The sequence below is a fragment of the Gobio gobio genome (assembly GCF_949357685.1).
Source record: "Gobio gobio genome assembly, chromosome: 4".
In the NCBI taxonomy this organism is placed as follows: domain Eukaryota; kingdom Metazoa; phylum Chordata; class Actinopteri; order Cypriniformes; family Gobionidae; genus Gobio; species Gobio gobio.
This window is the reverse complement of record NC_137100.1, coordinates 21,828,947-21,841,949: the sequence shown is the minus strand read 5'-3', so window position 1 is coordinate 21,841,949 and position 13,003 is coordinate 21,828,947. Positions and strand designations below refer to the sequence as shown.

Here is a 13,003-nt window from a genome sequence, read left to right as displayed (position 1 = left end):
ACACAGACTGATGTACAGAAGTTTCCAGAATTGCACAATAACAAAAGCAAACATCTCCATGAAATCCCTTTTAGTGGGAAATAGATTGTTTACCTCTACTTGTCATTTGCACAATGACTGAGCAAACTGTACAGTGATATGAACATTGCACAATCAATCATTAAATGTTTCCACCAGCACAGTGAAACAGATAGAATCATTTTGACTGCATATTTTTTAGTCATCATATTTGGACTGTAGCTATTCTTTCTTAACTACAGCTCAAGAAACATTTTTGGGACCTCTTTCAAGACAGTTGGGCTAATAAGTAACTTAAAACAAGCACACCAGATATCGATTGGGCTGACAAAAACTGAGCTATAGTGCTTGACAGCAAGGAGCAAACTGTCTATAATGGCACATTTATTTTTGTTCTGTATACTTCATCTCTTCATCTGCATTAGGCCTACTGTTCAGGAAAATGTGTAAGTTGCAATTTACATCTTTTAAAATCTCTGGTTACACTTTATTTTACAGTACGTGTAGCCTACTTACAGTGTAGAAAGTACTAGTAATATACATGGGTTAAGGTTAGGTCTAGGGATAGGTTCGGCGTTAGTTCCTAGTTATTGTAATTGGTATAATAAGTAGGCCTACATAGTGTGTAGCTAGGCTATAGCCATACTGGACTGTGTTGTCAAAAGGCAGCACTGGAGAACAAAACAAAAAATTTTAACAACAAAATGTAAACCTCTCTAGCCTCAAGAAAGGTGAGATTGAGACCCCTTATGTATGGCTGCAATTAGGCATTTGTGTTTTATATTAACCTTTGTTTTTCGCATCTGCCACCGAAACAGTAGCCTAGGCTATAGGCTAGTATACAGACACTTTAAGTAAATTGTTGTCTTGTTTTACAGATACTTAATCACTGCACCTAAAACCCTGCGTCTCGATGCTTCAGAAAATGTTGTGGTGCAGTTGTTTGGTTATGACCGGGAAACTACTGTAAATCTTTGCCTGAAGAACGAACTGTCATCACATAAAGAATATGCATCTCAGTCTTTGACGCTCAATGCCGCGAATAACTATCAAGACTCGGCTACTTTACGGGTAGGACTACAATGTTATTGGTCTTTAGAAGATATTTTTTTGTTTGAGATGTTGGCTTAAATGTGTTTTTATTTACAATTCCAAAAAATATGGAAAGTTTATACGCATTGGATTAATGATATTCTGCCCTGAAAATACCTAGTTATTTTTCCCCAGATCATCCCTAAAGATTTCCCAAACGGGGACAAGTATGTCTATCTTCAGGCGACTTCCTCTGCTTTCACTGCATATACAAAAATCCCAGTCACTACTGTCAACGGTTTTCTCTTTATTCAGACTGACAAGCCGTTATACACACCCGAGCAAGAGGGTCAGTAATAAGAATAGAGTTTGAGTATGAAGAGAAAGATGGCGTGAGTAAATGAAAGAGACAATCACCTTAAAACCATCTTTTGAACCTATTTGTTTTCTTAGTACAAGTGCGTATTTACTCCCTCAACGAGGAGCTGAGGAAATCTACACGGACCGTATCCCTTACATTCGTGGTGAGTTTCGCTCTTCACAGAATCATACGGATGTGGGGACGGTCGCAACACGGCTTATTTCTCCGATCAGGAACGAGCTAGAGAGATAATATTCATATTACACATGCTCATGCTCATTCCTTCTGCAAAAAAATAATAATATTTCAAGTAGCATGTGTCAAAGCTATTGTGTCAAGCAAGCTAACGGCAAGTTTTATCATGGCTGTCAGTAGGGAGAGTTGCAACTTTCCCTTATCACAACATTGATGTAAAACCTTGTCATAACATAACAAAATTATAATTTTATGTATTAATAAAGAACCCCTTTTAATAGTCAGGTATCTCCCCTTTTATTCAAGTTAACTGTTTTTATTTAAGTTAAAATCTAATTAGGCATAGGCATATAGAGCATTTGATCTCTTCTGTATTCTGTATGCTTTCACAGTTCACAGATTTATTATTCAATTTCAGTGTTGATTTAGATTTTAGTTTTTTAATTTTGTAGTTCAAATGTATTGTAATAATTTACGAAAACCGTTAGGCCTACTATTTTTTTTTTCTTTTACTAGTCTTTGTCTTTATACAGTAAAATACATACATTTGAAAATTATATTAAAGAATGATTGTATTACATTTTAAGGAATGTTTAACTGTCCCCGTGGACTGTTGCAACCATCCCCTGTTATGGGGTCAAGTATAGATTGTACATATATTATCATATGGACACATGTTGCAGCAGTGTGGGTGGGTAGCTGACAGACATGGGTATATTGCTTTCCAATAAACATTCTCTGAGAATCTCGAGAAAATGCAAAAAGTGTTGCAAACATCCCCACTCTTCCCTACTTCACATGAAATATGATTTTTCTGTGTGAACCTTGTTAATGTTGTAAATTCATTGTAGGACCCTAACGGTATCAAGGTAGAGATTATTGATATGGCAGACATCATCGGAGCAAAACCACTTCTTCCACCGTTCAAAATACCTTTAAAGCCGACGTAAGACAAATTCATTAAAGTCTATTAGGCTGTAGCCTATGTTTAAATGCTCTAATGTTTACATTATTATTTGGAATAGTAGTGATATTCTTCTGAGGTCTAGCTTGCTGAATTGTACTGCACTGTACTGTACTGTTAAAAAAAAAACTCCAGGTGAAGTTTGTATAGAAAGGTTAGTCTTGCTGGTTAGTAGATAGATAGTTATAAGAAGACTGGTGTATGCAGTCTTTTCAACAGGATAGTGTTTTCATTAGTCATTTTGGTAACACTTTACAATAAGGTTCATTGGTTAACATTAGTTAACTACATTAGTTAACATGAACTAATAATGAACTGCACTTATAAAGCATTTATTTTTCTTTGTTAATGTTAATTTCAACATTTACTAATACATTATTAAAATATTGTTAACATTAGTTAAAGCACTGTGAACTAACATGAACAAACCATGAACAGCTGTATTTTTATTACCTACCATTAACAAAGATGAACAAATACAGTAACAAATGTACTGCTCATGGTTAGTTCATGTTAGTTAATAAAACCTTATTGTAAAGTGTTATCTGTTATTTTTTGTCTCTGCATTATTTTTTACTCACAACGCAAATCTCATCAGTTATGGAATATGGAAAATCAAGGCCACCTATGCCGACACTTTTGAAACAACTGCCACTGCTGAGTTCGAGGTCAAAGAATACGGTAAGCCACCATTTCAAGTGTTATGTAAACATTTAGAGTTCATGAAATCTGAAATCAAGGTATGTTTCTCAGTGCTGCCCAGTATTTCAATCCACATTGAGCCTGAATCCAACTACATCAGCGAAGAGTACTTTGAGTCTTTCAAGCTGAAGATTTTAGCCAAGTATGTTTTTCCTTTTTTATTTCACATATATACATTACAGTTTAAAAGTTTAGGGTCAGTATTGTTTTTATTTTGTATTTTTAATGATTTTGCTTTTTAAAGAAATTAATTTTTTGTTTAGCAAGGATGCATTCAATTGACCAAAAGTGATCAAAACAGTTTTACATTGTTGCAAGAAATTAATATTTCAAATAAATGCTGTTCTTTCTGAACTTTCCGTTAATCAAAGAATATTGAAAAAAGATATCACCGTTTCCACAAAAATATACTAAGCAGCACAACTGTTTAGAGCATTGATGATAACTTGAGTTTCTTGAGCACCAAATCTCAGCATATTAAAATGATTTCTGAAGGATCATGTGACACTGAAGATTTGGCTTTGACATCACAGGAATAAGTTGCATTTTAAAACATTAAAATGTAAAACGGTTTGCAGTAATATTTCACAATATTAATGTTTTTACTGTATTTTTGATCATATACTGTAAATACAGCCTTGGTATTTCGAAAATGTTTTAAAAATCTTACCTACCCCAAACTTTTAAAATAGTATTATATTCAGTTCAGTTGCTGACAATTTATATATTTGTACATAAATTGTTTAAATATGTGCTGACAGGTATGCCCATGGAACTCCAGTTAGTTCGGCAGACATTTTCTTGATGTTTGGATACAGTTCTCCAGAAGAAACCGTCATGATACCAGCAACATATTCAAAATATATGGTAAAGTCAGTGTTCCACTCAACTAAACATTTAATGATTAATTGCAGATGATACTTTTTTTTTTGGCTTTTGTGATAGCTGACAAATGGAAAGGAGGAAGTCGACTTAAACATCAGGTCAGCTCTGTCATCCATACCCGATGGGCCACAACATCTGAGTGACATGAAAGAAAACAGCTTTCTTCGTGTGACAGTTCTTCTGCAAGAGACAACTGGTAGGTCTTAGTTTCACAGACACAGCTGCATTATCCTGAATCAAAATATCAAGCAAATAACAACTTTGGAAACATCTCTTCATTGTCAGGTGGTATTTCCCAGGAGGCAGTGCTCTCAAATGTGAAATTTGTAGAAACTCCGTTTACCCTGAGTCTGACTACGACCCCTCCTTTCATCAAACCGGGTCTACCATACACTATGAGAGTAAGAAACCTGTCTTCTCAAGTAGATTTATGGTATTTGAACAAACATATATATATGTTTCATCCTTCCGAATATTTTTATTCACCTATAGGTCTTGGTGAAGGATCCTTTGGGTAAACCAGTGAAAGGTGTGTCAGTCAAGACAAGGGCAACAATAACTACAGCTGACAATGAACTGGAGAACCTCAAATTTTTAGGGTACCTGGATACAATAACAGAAACGAGTCAGGGAGATGGAATTGCTTACTTCACCTGTAATATACCTGATAATGTGAAAGAAGCTGAATTCACTGTGAGTAAAACTGTGCCCAAGAGTATCGTTAAAAATATAGAGACAACAAATTAATAATTTCATTATTTATTTAGCATTATAATATGTATATGCTAAATGTACATTAATTTTGTGCTCATTTCAGTTTGACTCAGAAGATCCTCGTTGGAGTCAGGCTCCACTTAAACTAAAGGCTGAATCATATGTGTCTGTCAACCATCGTTACCTGTACATTGATTTACATCCTCAATCCTCAGTATTTGAAGTTGGACGGTACATTAACGCCAATATTTTCTTTCATTATCGTGACTACCTTTCTCTGCAGACCTTCAGCTACCAGGTAAAATAATAAAAAAAAAGTATTTGTTGGATCTTCTGAATGATGCACTGTTGTATTTAATTGTTCTCTTATGTAACAACATATTTTAGATATCATTTTGAGGCTCACATTATATTTCTCTAAAACATTTTGCAAACAGATTTTTTTTTTCTCATTGTTTTTCAAAGTTATGTAAAGACACTATCGTTCAAAAGTTTCGGGTCGGTAAGATTTCTTGATGTTTTTAAAAGAAGTCTCTAATACTCATCAACACTACATTTATTAGATCAAAAAGAAACGTCTCAGGTTATGACTATAACCATAGTTCCCTGAGAAGGGAACGAAACACTGCGTCCACTAGGGACAGCTTTGGGAACGCCCACAGCGTGATAGCGTCTGATGCACGTATGTCAACTCAGCCAATGGCAAGAGTGAGCGTCACGGGCGGGTGACGTCACGTCCAGGAAAGGATAAATATACATCCGGTCCGATCGCACTTCAGCTAAACTGCCGAAGCAAGGGATCACAGGGATGCAGGGAGTATGGCAAAGGGACGCAGTGTTTCGTTCCCTTCTCAGGGAACTATGGTTATAGTCATAACCTGAGACGTTCCCTTTCGAGGGAACTTCATACTGCGTCCACTAGGGACAGCTTTGGGAACGAAATACCAAAACGCCATAATACCAAATGCCTGTCGTGTGAAACTGTGGCACATTCAAGACAGGAGCACTGAAGAACCTGGAGCACATTCCAGGTCAAGATCATAGTATCTCACAAACGTAAGAGGCGAGGACCAACCGGCCGCATCGCAGACTTCTTTGAGGGAAACCCCCGATACCAAGGCCTTAGAGGCCGCCATACTCCTAGTAGAGTGGGCTTTGACAGCTAAGGGACACTGCTGATCAGAAGACCCATAAGCCAGTGAGATAGCCTCGACTATCCACTTGCTCATTGTATGTTTGGACGCAGGGAGACCCCTGTTCTGAGGTCCAAAACAAACAAACAATTGATCCGCTTTCCTCCACAGGGCAGCTCTGTGGACATAAGCATCCAGTGCTCGCACTGGACATATAAGGTTCAATCTTTCCTGGTCTGGATTAACAAATGGAGGAGGACAGAGAGCCTGCAACACTATAGGCCGTGGAACATTGGTTAACACCTTCGGAACATACCCTAATCTAGTGAAAAGGAAAGCTTTAACCATCCCTGGTGCAAACTCCAAGCACGAAGGGAATATTGATAAGGCCTGAAGGTCTCCTACTCTCTTAATAGAAGAGATGGCAAGAAGGAAGATGGTTTTCAGAGTCAGAAACTTTTCTGAGATGATGTCAAGTGGCTCGAACGGAGCCGCAGATAAACCTTCCAACACTATAGCCAAATCCCAAGTAGGAACTCTAGTACGCACCGCAGGCCTCAGCCTCTTAGTGCCACGAAGGAAACGAGTTACCAACGGGTCTCTCCCCACAGTAATACCATCCACATGGGCATGGTAAGCAGAAATAGATGAAACATACACCTTTAGTGTAGCAGGGGTCAACCCAGAAGAGAATCGCTCTTGTAAAAAATCTAGCACTGAACCAACAGGGCAGTTGACTGGATCTAAATGTCGTTCTTGACACCAAGAAGTGAACAACTTCCACTTCAGGGCATATAGTCTCCTCGTGGATGGAGCTCTGGAGCTAAGAATGGTCTCCACTACCTCGGTAGAGAGACCAGACTCTATGAGCTCAGCCCCCTCAGTGGCCAAACCCATAGGTTCCACATTTCTGGGCGGGGGTGAAATATTGAGCCCTCCACCTGAGATAGAAGATCCCTCCTTATCGGAATCTTCCAAGGTGAGCCATCGAGCAGTGTTACAAGGTTCGAGAACCAAATCCGGCTCGGCCAGTAAGGGGCTACTAGCAGTAGACTTATCCCCTCCCGGCGAACTTTCTCCAGAACTCCCTGGAGCAGAACAACTGGGGGAAACGCGTACAGACGCCGCCTCGGCCACGTCTGTACCATGGCATCCAGTCCCAGAGGAGCTGGATGAGTCAAAGAGAACCAGAGTGGACAGTGCGTCGTATTCTGAGACGCAAACAGATCCACTTCCGCCTGGCCGTAAATCTCCCAAATGAGCTTCACCACCTCGGGGTGAAGTCTCCATTCCCCTGGCCTCAGCCCCTGTCTCGACAGGACGTCCGCTCCAATATTCTGGGCCCCCGGGATAAAGATTGCTCTCAAGGAGAGTAACTTCCCCAGAGACCACAGGAGGATCTGGTGCGCTAGTTTGCACAGTGGGCGCGAACGCAGACCCCCCTGACGATTTACATAGGAAACCACCGATGTGTTGTCCGTACAGACCAACACATGATGGCCCCTCAGGTCCGGGAGGAAGAACTTCAAAGCATTGAAGACTGCCATCATCTCCAGGCAGTTGATGTGCCACGAAAGATGATGGTCCCCCCACAGACCCTGAGCTGAGCGGCCTTCCATTACCGCTCCCCAGCCCGTGAGAGAGGCATCTGTCGTCAGGGTGACTCGACGACATAGTGCCCCCAGCACCGGACCCTGGGACAGGAACCAGGCTTTCTTCCATATGACCAAGGCGCGGAGACACCGCCGCGTGATCTTGATCATACGAAAAGGGTTCCCCTTCGGGGAAAACCCTCTGGTCCTGAGCCACCACTGTAAAGGCCTCATGTACAGCAGGCCAAAAGGAATCACGTTGGACGCCGCTGCCAATAACCCCAGCAACTTTTGAAACTGCTTGACAGTGAATGACTGGCCTAGTTTGACTCTCTTTATAGCTGACAGAATCGCAGCAATGCGCGTGGGTGAAAGCACTGCCCACATTGCTACGGAATCCCAAACCACGCCTAGGAAAGTGGTCCTCTGTACTGGAGAAAGCACACTCTTCTTCGCGTTCAGCCTCAACCCCAACTTTTGAATATGCACGAGGACGACATCTCGATGCCGAACCACCATCTCCTGCGACTGTGCCAGAATCAGCCAGTCGTCTATATAGTTCAGAATGCGTATGCCCTGCAGCCTGAGCAGGGCCAGAGCTGCATCTACGCATTTCGTGAACGTGCGGGGTGAGAGAGCTAGACCGAATGGAAGAACCCGATACTGGTACACTTTGCCCCCAAAAGCGAACCTCAGGAACTTCCTGTGTTGTGGAAGGCCTCTCGAGGCTGGTCTCTGATATTTCCACTGCAACCATCTCGGCGGCCTGAAGCATACTGGCAGCACCTAACCGATCTGGCTGCGTTTCTAACCTCCTTGGAGGCTGCGAGTGTGACACCTTGTCCTGTGGACGCCGAGTCACAAGCTCGCTGGAAACCGCTGCGCCCCGAAGCACCAAGGGTGGCGGGGTTGGCAGAACGGTCCCCTGAGGGCAACGAAGTGGAGTGGGCACCATATACTGAGGTGAACACCAATCCACCCCGCGGGGGGGCGCCCTCGGAGACCTGATGCTGCTGGCGTCAGGACCTCTTTTGGCCTGAAGCCTTCTTCGCCTGAAGCACGACCCTCAGGTCGGTCTTCGGCTTAGAAGGCTTCGGCTGAGAGTGCCAACCTGGCCCACCGTATCTCTGAGGTGGAGCACGAGATGCAACACTCTCTTTTTGCTGCTGCCTGTACGAAGAGCTAGACGGCTGGGGCTGCTCACGCCCAGAGGGTTGGTGGCGGCGCGGGAGACATTTTTTAAAAGCCTCCGCTTGCTTTTTATTCTCCTGAAATCTGTCGACGACTTCATTTACAGCGTCGCCGAACAGACCAGCGGGTTCAACTGGCGCATCAAGGAGAAAAGCCCTGTCTTTATCCTTAATATCAGATAAATTGAGCCACAGATGTCTCTCTGTCGCCACCAAGGCTGCCATAGACCGCCCAATAGCTCTAGCGGTCTCCTTGGTGGCTCTCAGAGATAAATCTGTGGCCCGACGCAGTTCGCGCACTGCCTCAGGGCTCACTGCTTCGCCGCCATCCAAATCCCCCAGCAGTTCAGCCTGGTCCGCTTGCAAAATACTCATTGTATGCAAACATGCACCAGCCTGCCCTGCTGCCGTGTACGCTTTCCCCACTAGCCCTGATGTTGTTTTTAATGATTTAGTGGGGAGCGTGGAGGCCTTCAGGGACGATGCTGACGCAGGGGACAGATAACTAGCAAGCGTCTGATCCACTTTAGGCATCGCCCCATAACCATATTCTTTCAGCCCCCTTATATCACTGTATGTTTTTACTTGAGGGCTGAAAAGACGTGATGAATATGGTTTCTTCCATGATCTACACAGCTCACTGTGTAAATCAGGAAAGAAAGGAAGACCCCGTGGTGAAGGTGACACATTTGACGTCAAAAAGCGCTCGTCTAATTTGCTTTTCGGACGAGCGCCTTGTTTCTCGGCTGGCCAATCAATATTTAACTTCGCCACAGCGCGAGTAATCACCTCCACCAGCTCTTCGTGTGCGGGGGAAAGAGATGGCGAATCATCTTCCCCCAATCCGACGCTCAACACATCCACCTCCTCAGAGCTGGAGTGTTGAAGCGACGGGCTCTCACTCTGGGCGGAAGAAGCCGCAGCGCGGGCTTCCGACACCAGAGATTGAGCGACAGATCACCCGGGTGAAGGCAGAGAAAGAGCGCTCGCGCTCGTCTCAAACCCCGCCGAGAGATCCATCTGCGAACCCCATGATGTCCTTCTCCGCTGTGTCTCAGCAGCAGCGGGTCCAGAACCAGAGGGAATGCGATCCTGATCACCCTTCTCGAAGAGTGACAGGCGGGAGCGGAGCATGCAAAGCGGCAGCTTCTCACAATGCTCACAGTCAGCCCCCTCGAAGGCTGACAGAGCATGCTCCACTCCCAAACACATCACACACAAATCATGTGTATCTCCACCCGTAAGGAAACGGGGACACGGAGGAGTACACTGTTTGAATACTGATGCATTCGCCATTTTTAAACTGAGACTTATTGTGCTTTTGACGGACAACAATAAATAGACAGAGACAGTTTTCACACAGATCGCTTAGCTGAGGCAAAAAAGCTGAAGTGCGATCGGACCGGATGTATATTTATCCTTTCCTGGACGTTACGTCACCCGCCCGTGACGCTCACTCTTGCCATTGGCTGAGTTGACATACGTGCATCAGACGCTATCACGCTGTGGGCGTTCCCAAAGCTGTCCCTAGTGGACGCAGTGTGAAGTTCCCTCGAAAGGGAACAGTAATATTGTAAAATATTATTACAACTGTTTTCTTTTTTAATATTTTAAAATGTAAATTATTCATGTGATGGCAAAGCTGTATTTTCAACAGTCTTCAATGTCACATAATCCTTCAGAAATCATTCTAATATGCTGATTTGTGATTCAAGAAACATTTCTTATTATTGAAGACAGTTATGCTTCGTAATATTTTTTTTATTTTTCTTTCAGGATACGCTGAATAGAAAGAACAGCATTTATTCCAAATAGAAATCGTTTGTAACATTATAAATATCTACACTGTCACTTTTAATCAATTTAATGTGTCCACAACACTTTTAAAGGCACAATATGTAAGATTTTTGGATTAAAATATCCTAAAACAATGTTATATATTTTGTTGAGTACTTACATTATCCCAAATGTTTCCAACAATGTTTAAATCCAGAGAAATCATTTATATTAACCAGTGCAACGCCCATGTCATTGCATCGGCTGTTTATGACGTCATATCCGTGCTACCCTTGATTTCCATAGAAACCTTGGAAACACCAAAAACGCTTTAATATTTAATGCGTTTTATTAGACAGGTGAGCAACTGTTTGGACTTTATCGACAGACAACTAATCATTGTTATATAGCTCAACACGGTTAGTCTTATTGTTTGAATCTCTTCTTGATTTACCGTGAGTAACATTTTTGTACTATGCCTCAGAGACAAAACAATTTTTTCAAGTGGCTAACATAATCAGAAAGAGCTGTAGTGACATTAATACAGCATTTTCTCTGCCCTACAATATATTTTAAAAATTAATTGCATTACATTTAGCAACACAAGTCATCTAGCTTTTATTAATACGTGACCCTGGACCACAAAACCAGTCATATGGTTACATTTTTTTAAAATTGAGATTTATACATCATCCGAAAGCTGAATAAATAAAAGCTTTCCATTGATGTATGGTTTGTTAGGATAGGACAATATTTGGCTGAGATACAACTATTTGAAAATCTGGAATCTGAGGGTTAATATTGTTAAAAAGTCTAAATATTGAGAAAATCACCTTTAAAATTGTCCAAATGTCCTTCGCAACGCATGTTACTAATAATAATATTTTTTTATTTATATTTACGGTAGGAAATTTACAAAATATCTTCATGGAACATGATCGTTAATTAATATTCTAATGATTTTTGGTGATCATTTTGACCCATAAATTTATTGTAGGCTATTGCCACAAATATACAAATATATATATATATATATATATATATATATATATATATATATATATATATATATATATATATATATATATATATATATATATATATATATATATATATATATATATATATATATAAAATATTCTAATATTGATCTAACTTACTGGAGTGTGCAACAAGTGTCTCATACCAGTAACCATGCGAACGCAGAAGAACGTTATTGTTACCCCATAATTTTAATTTATCAAATAAAGTGACCTGTATGAGTAGTTGGCTGTTTATTTAGAATAAAATAAAATAATGTGAATTTAAGTTATCAAACGTTACTGTAACAAACTTCAGGGACTTCAAGGAGAAAGGACGTTAAACATTTTTTTATCGTATTTTATCGTTTTTAACAAAATGAAAGGAGCGGCAGCGGCCAACTGTGGCATAAACATAATAAAAACAGAAAAGTAAAATGTCACAGGCTCTCGGCCCCGCCCCGTTTCATACCACAGTAATGTTAATAAAATTTTAATACATTAACTCACCCATGAACATGATTACTGCCTGAGTCCTGTCAGATTGCTTTTCATGGGCTGTGGAGGTGAAGATTACAACTCCCATGATTCCATGCTCATTCACAGCATCAGCACACTTCACCTTTGTTATTGTTTTGAATAATCGACCTCTAGCAGCGAAACGTCTCGGACGTATGTAACCTCTGTTCCCTGAGAACAGGGAACGAGACGCTGCGTCGGAAAGACGCTACGGGGAACGCCTCAGCGTGACAGGTGTCTGAAACTACTATCGAATCACGGCAATCCTATTGACCGGCGACAGCCCATGATGTCATCAATGTGCGACCCGGAAGTATATAAGGTCGCCTTGCCAACACATACACTCCTTCTCGTCTGAAGGGACTGTTCGGCAGACAGGCCCCGAGGCATGGCAGACGACGCAGCGTCTCGTTCCCTGTTCTCAGGGAACATAGGTTACATACGTAGCCAAGATGTTCCCTTTCGAAAGGGAACTCGCGCTACGTCGGAAAGACGCTACGGGGAACGATATACAAACGCCACCATGCTGAGTGGAGTGTCTGCCCACTGGCAGTGACAACTGTCAGCACAAGCAAATTCAACTGAACACCTGAGCCACTCCCTCTCAGGTCACACTGGGCTGTCAGTGACAGCATTCCCTACGGTCATAGCCCAAGCTATACGCCTAAAAAATGGGACCTTAATGCAACTGCATGAGGTCCTATCCAGACTGCTCAAATGCCCGGGACCAACTACTTCAACAGAAGGGATCCCTTTAAGAGAATGTGGCTAGGGGACCCGAAGGAACCCCAGCCAAGTCACTACCCGGGGAACATATTCGCCCGAGTGCCACCATGGAGGCCTGACCTGGTGCCCTAAGTGTTTGGACACTTCGGTTGGCCAACCCTGTCTGTTCAGAAACAG

At 41.9% G+C, this 13,003-nt stretch overlaps 1 protein-coding gene across 1 annotated transcript in view; it reads left to right on the top strand.

The window, feature by feature from the left end:
* Window positions 1–149: 149 nt before the first annotated feature.
* c5 (complement component 5) overlaps window positions 150–13,003 on the top strand; it is a 52,122-nt gene continuing 39,268 nt past the window's right edge. Inside the window, exons 1-12 of the mRNA XM_079816086.1 lie at window positions 150–464; window positions 897–1,089; window positions 1,246–1,399; window positions 1,504–1,574; window positions 2,458–2,552; window positions 3,169–3,251; window positions 3,324–3,414; window positions 4,034–4,139; window positions 4,218–4,353; window positions 4,443–4,558; window positions 4,650–4,850; window positions 4,975–5,169. Of these exons, the coding sequence (XP_079672212.1) occupies window positions 394–464; window positions 897–1,089; window positions 1,246–1,399; window positions 1,504–1,574; window positions 2,458–2,552; window positions 3,169–3,251; window positions 3,324–3,414; window positions 4,034–4,139; window positions 4,218–4,353; window positions 4,443–4,558; window positions 4,650–4,850; window positions 4,975–5,169 (1,512 nt within the window). The 5' untranslated portion in view covers window positions 150–393. The remainder of the gene's footprint in view (window positions 465–896; window positions 1,090–1,245; window positions 1,400–1,503; window positions 1,575–2,457; window positions 2,553–3,168; window positions 3,252–3,323; window positions 3,415–4,033; window positions 4,140–4,217; window positions 4,354–4,442; window positions 4,559–4,649; window positions 4,851–4,974; window positions 5,170–13,003) is intronic.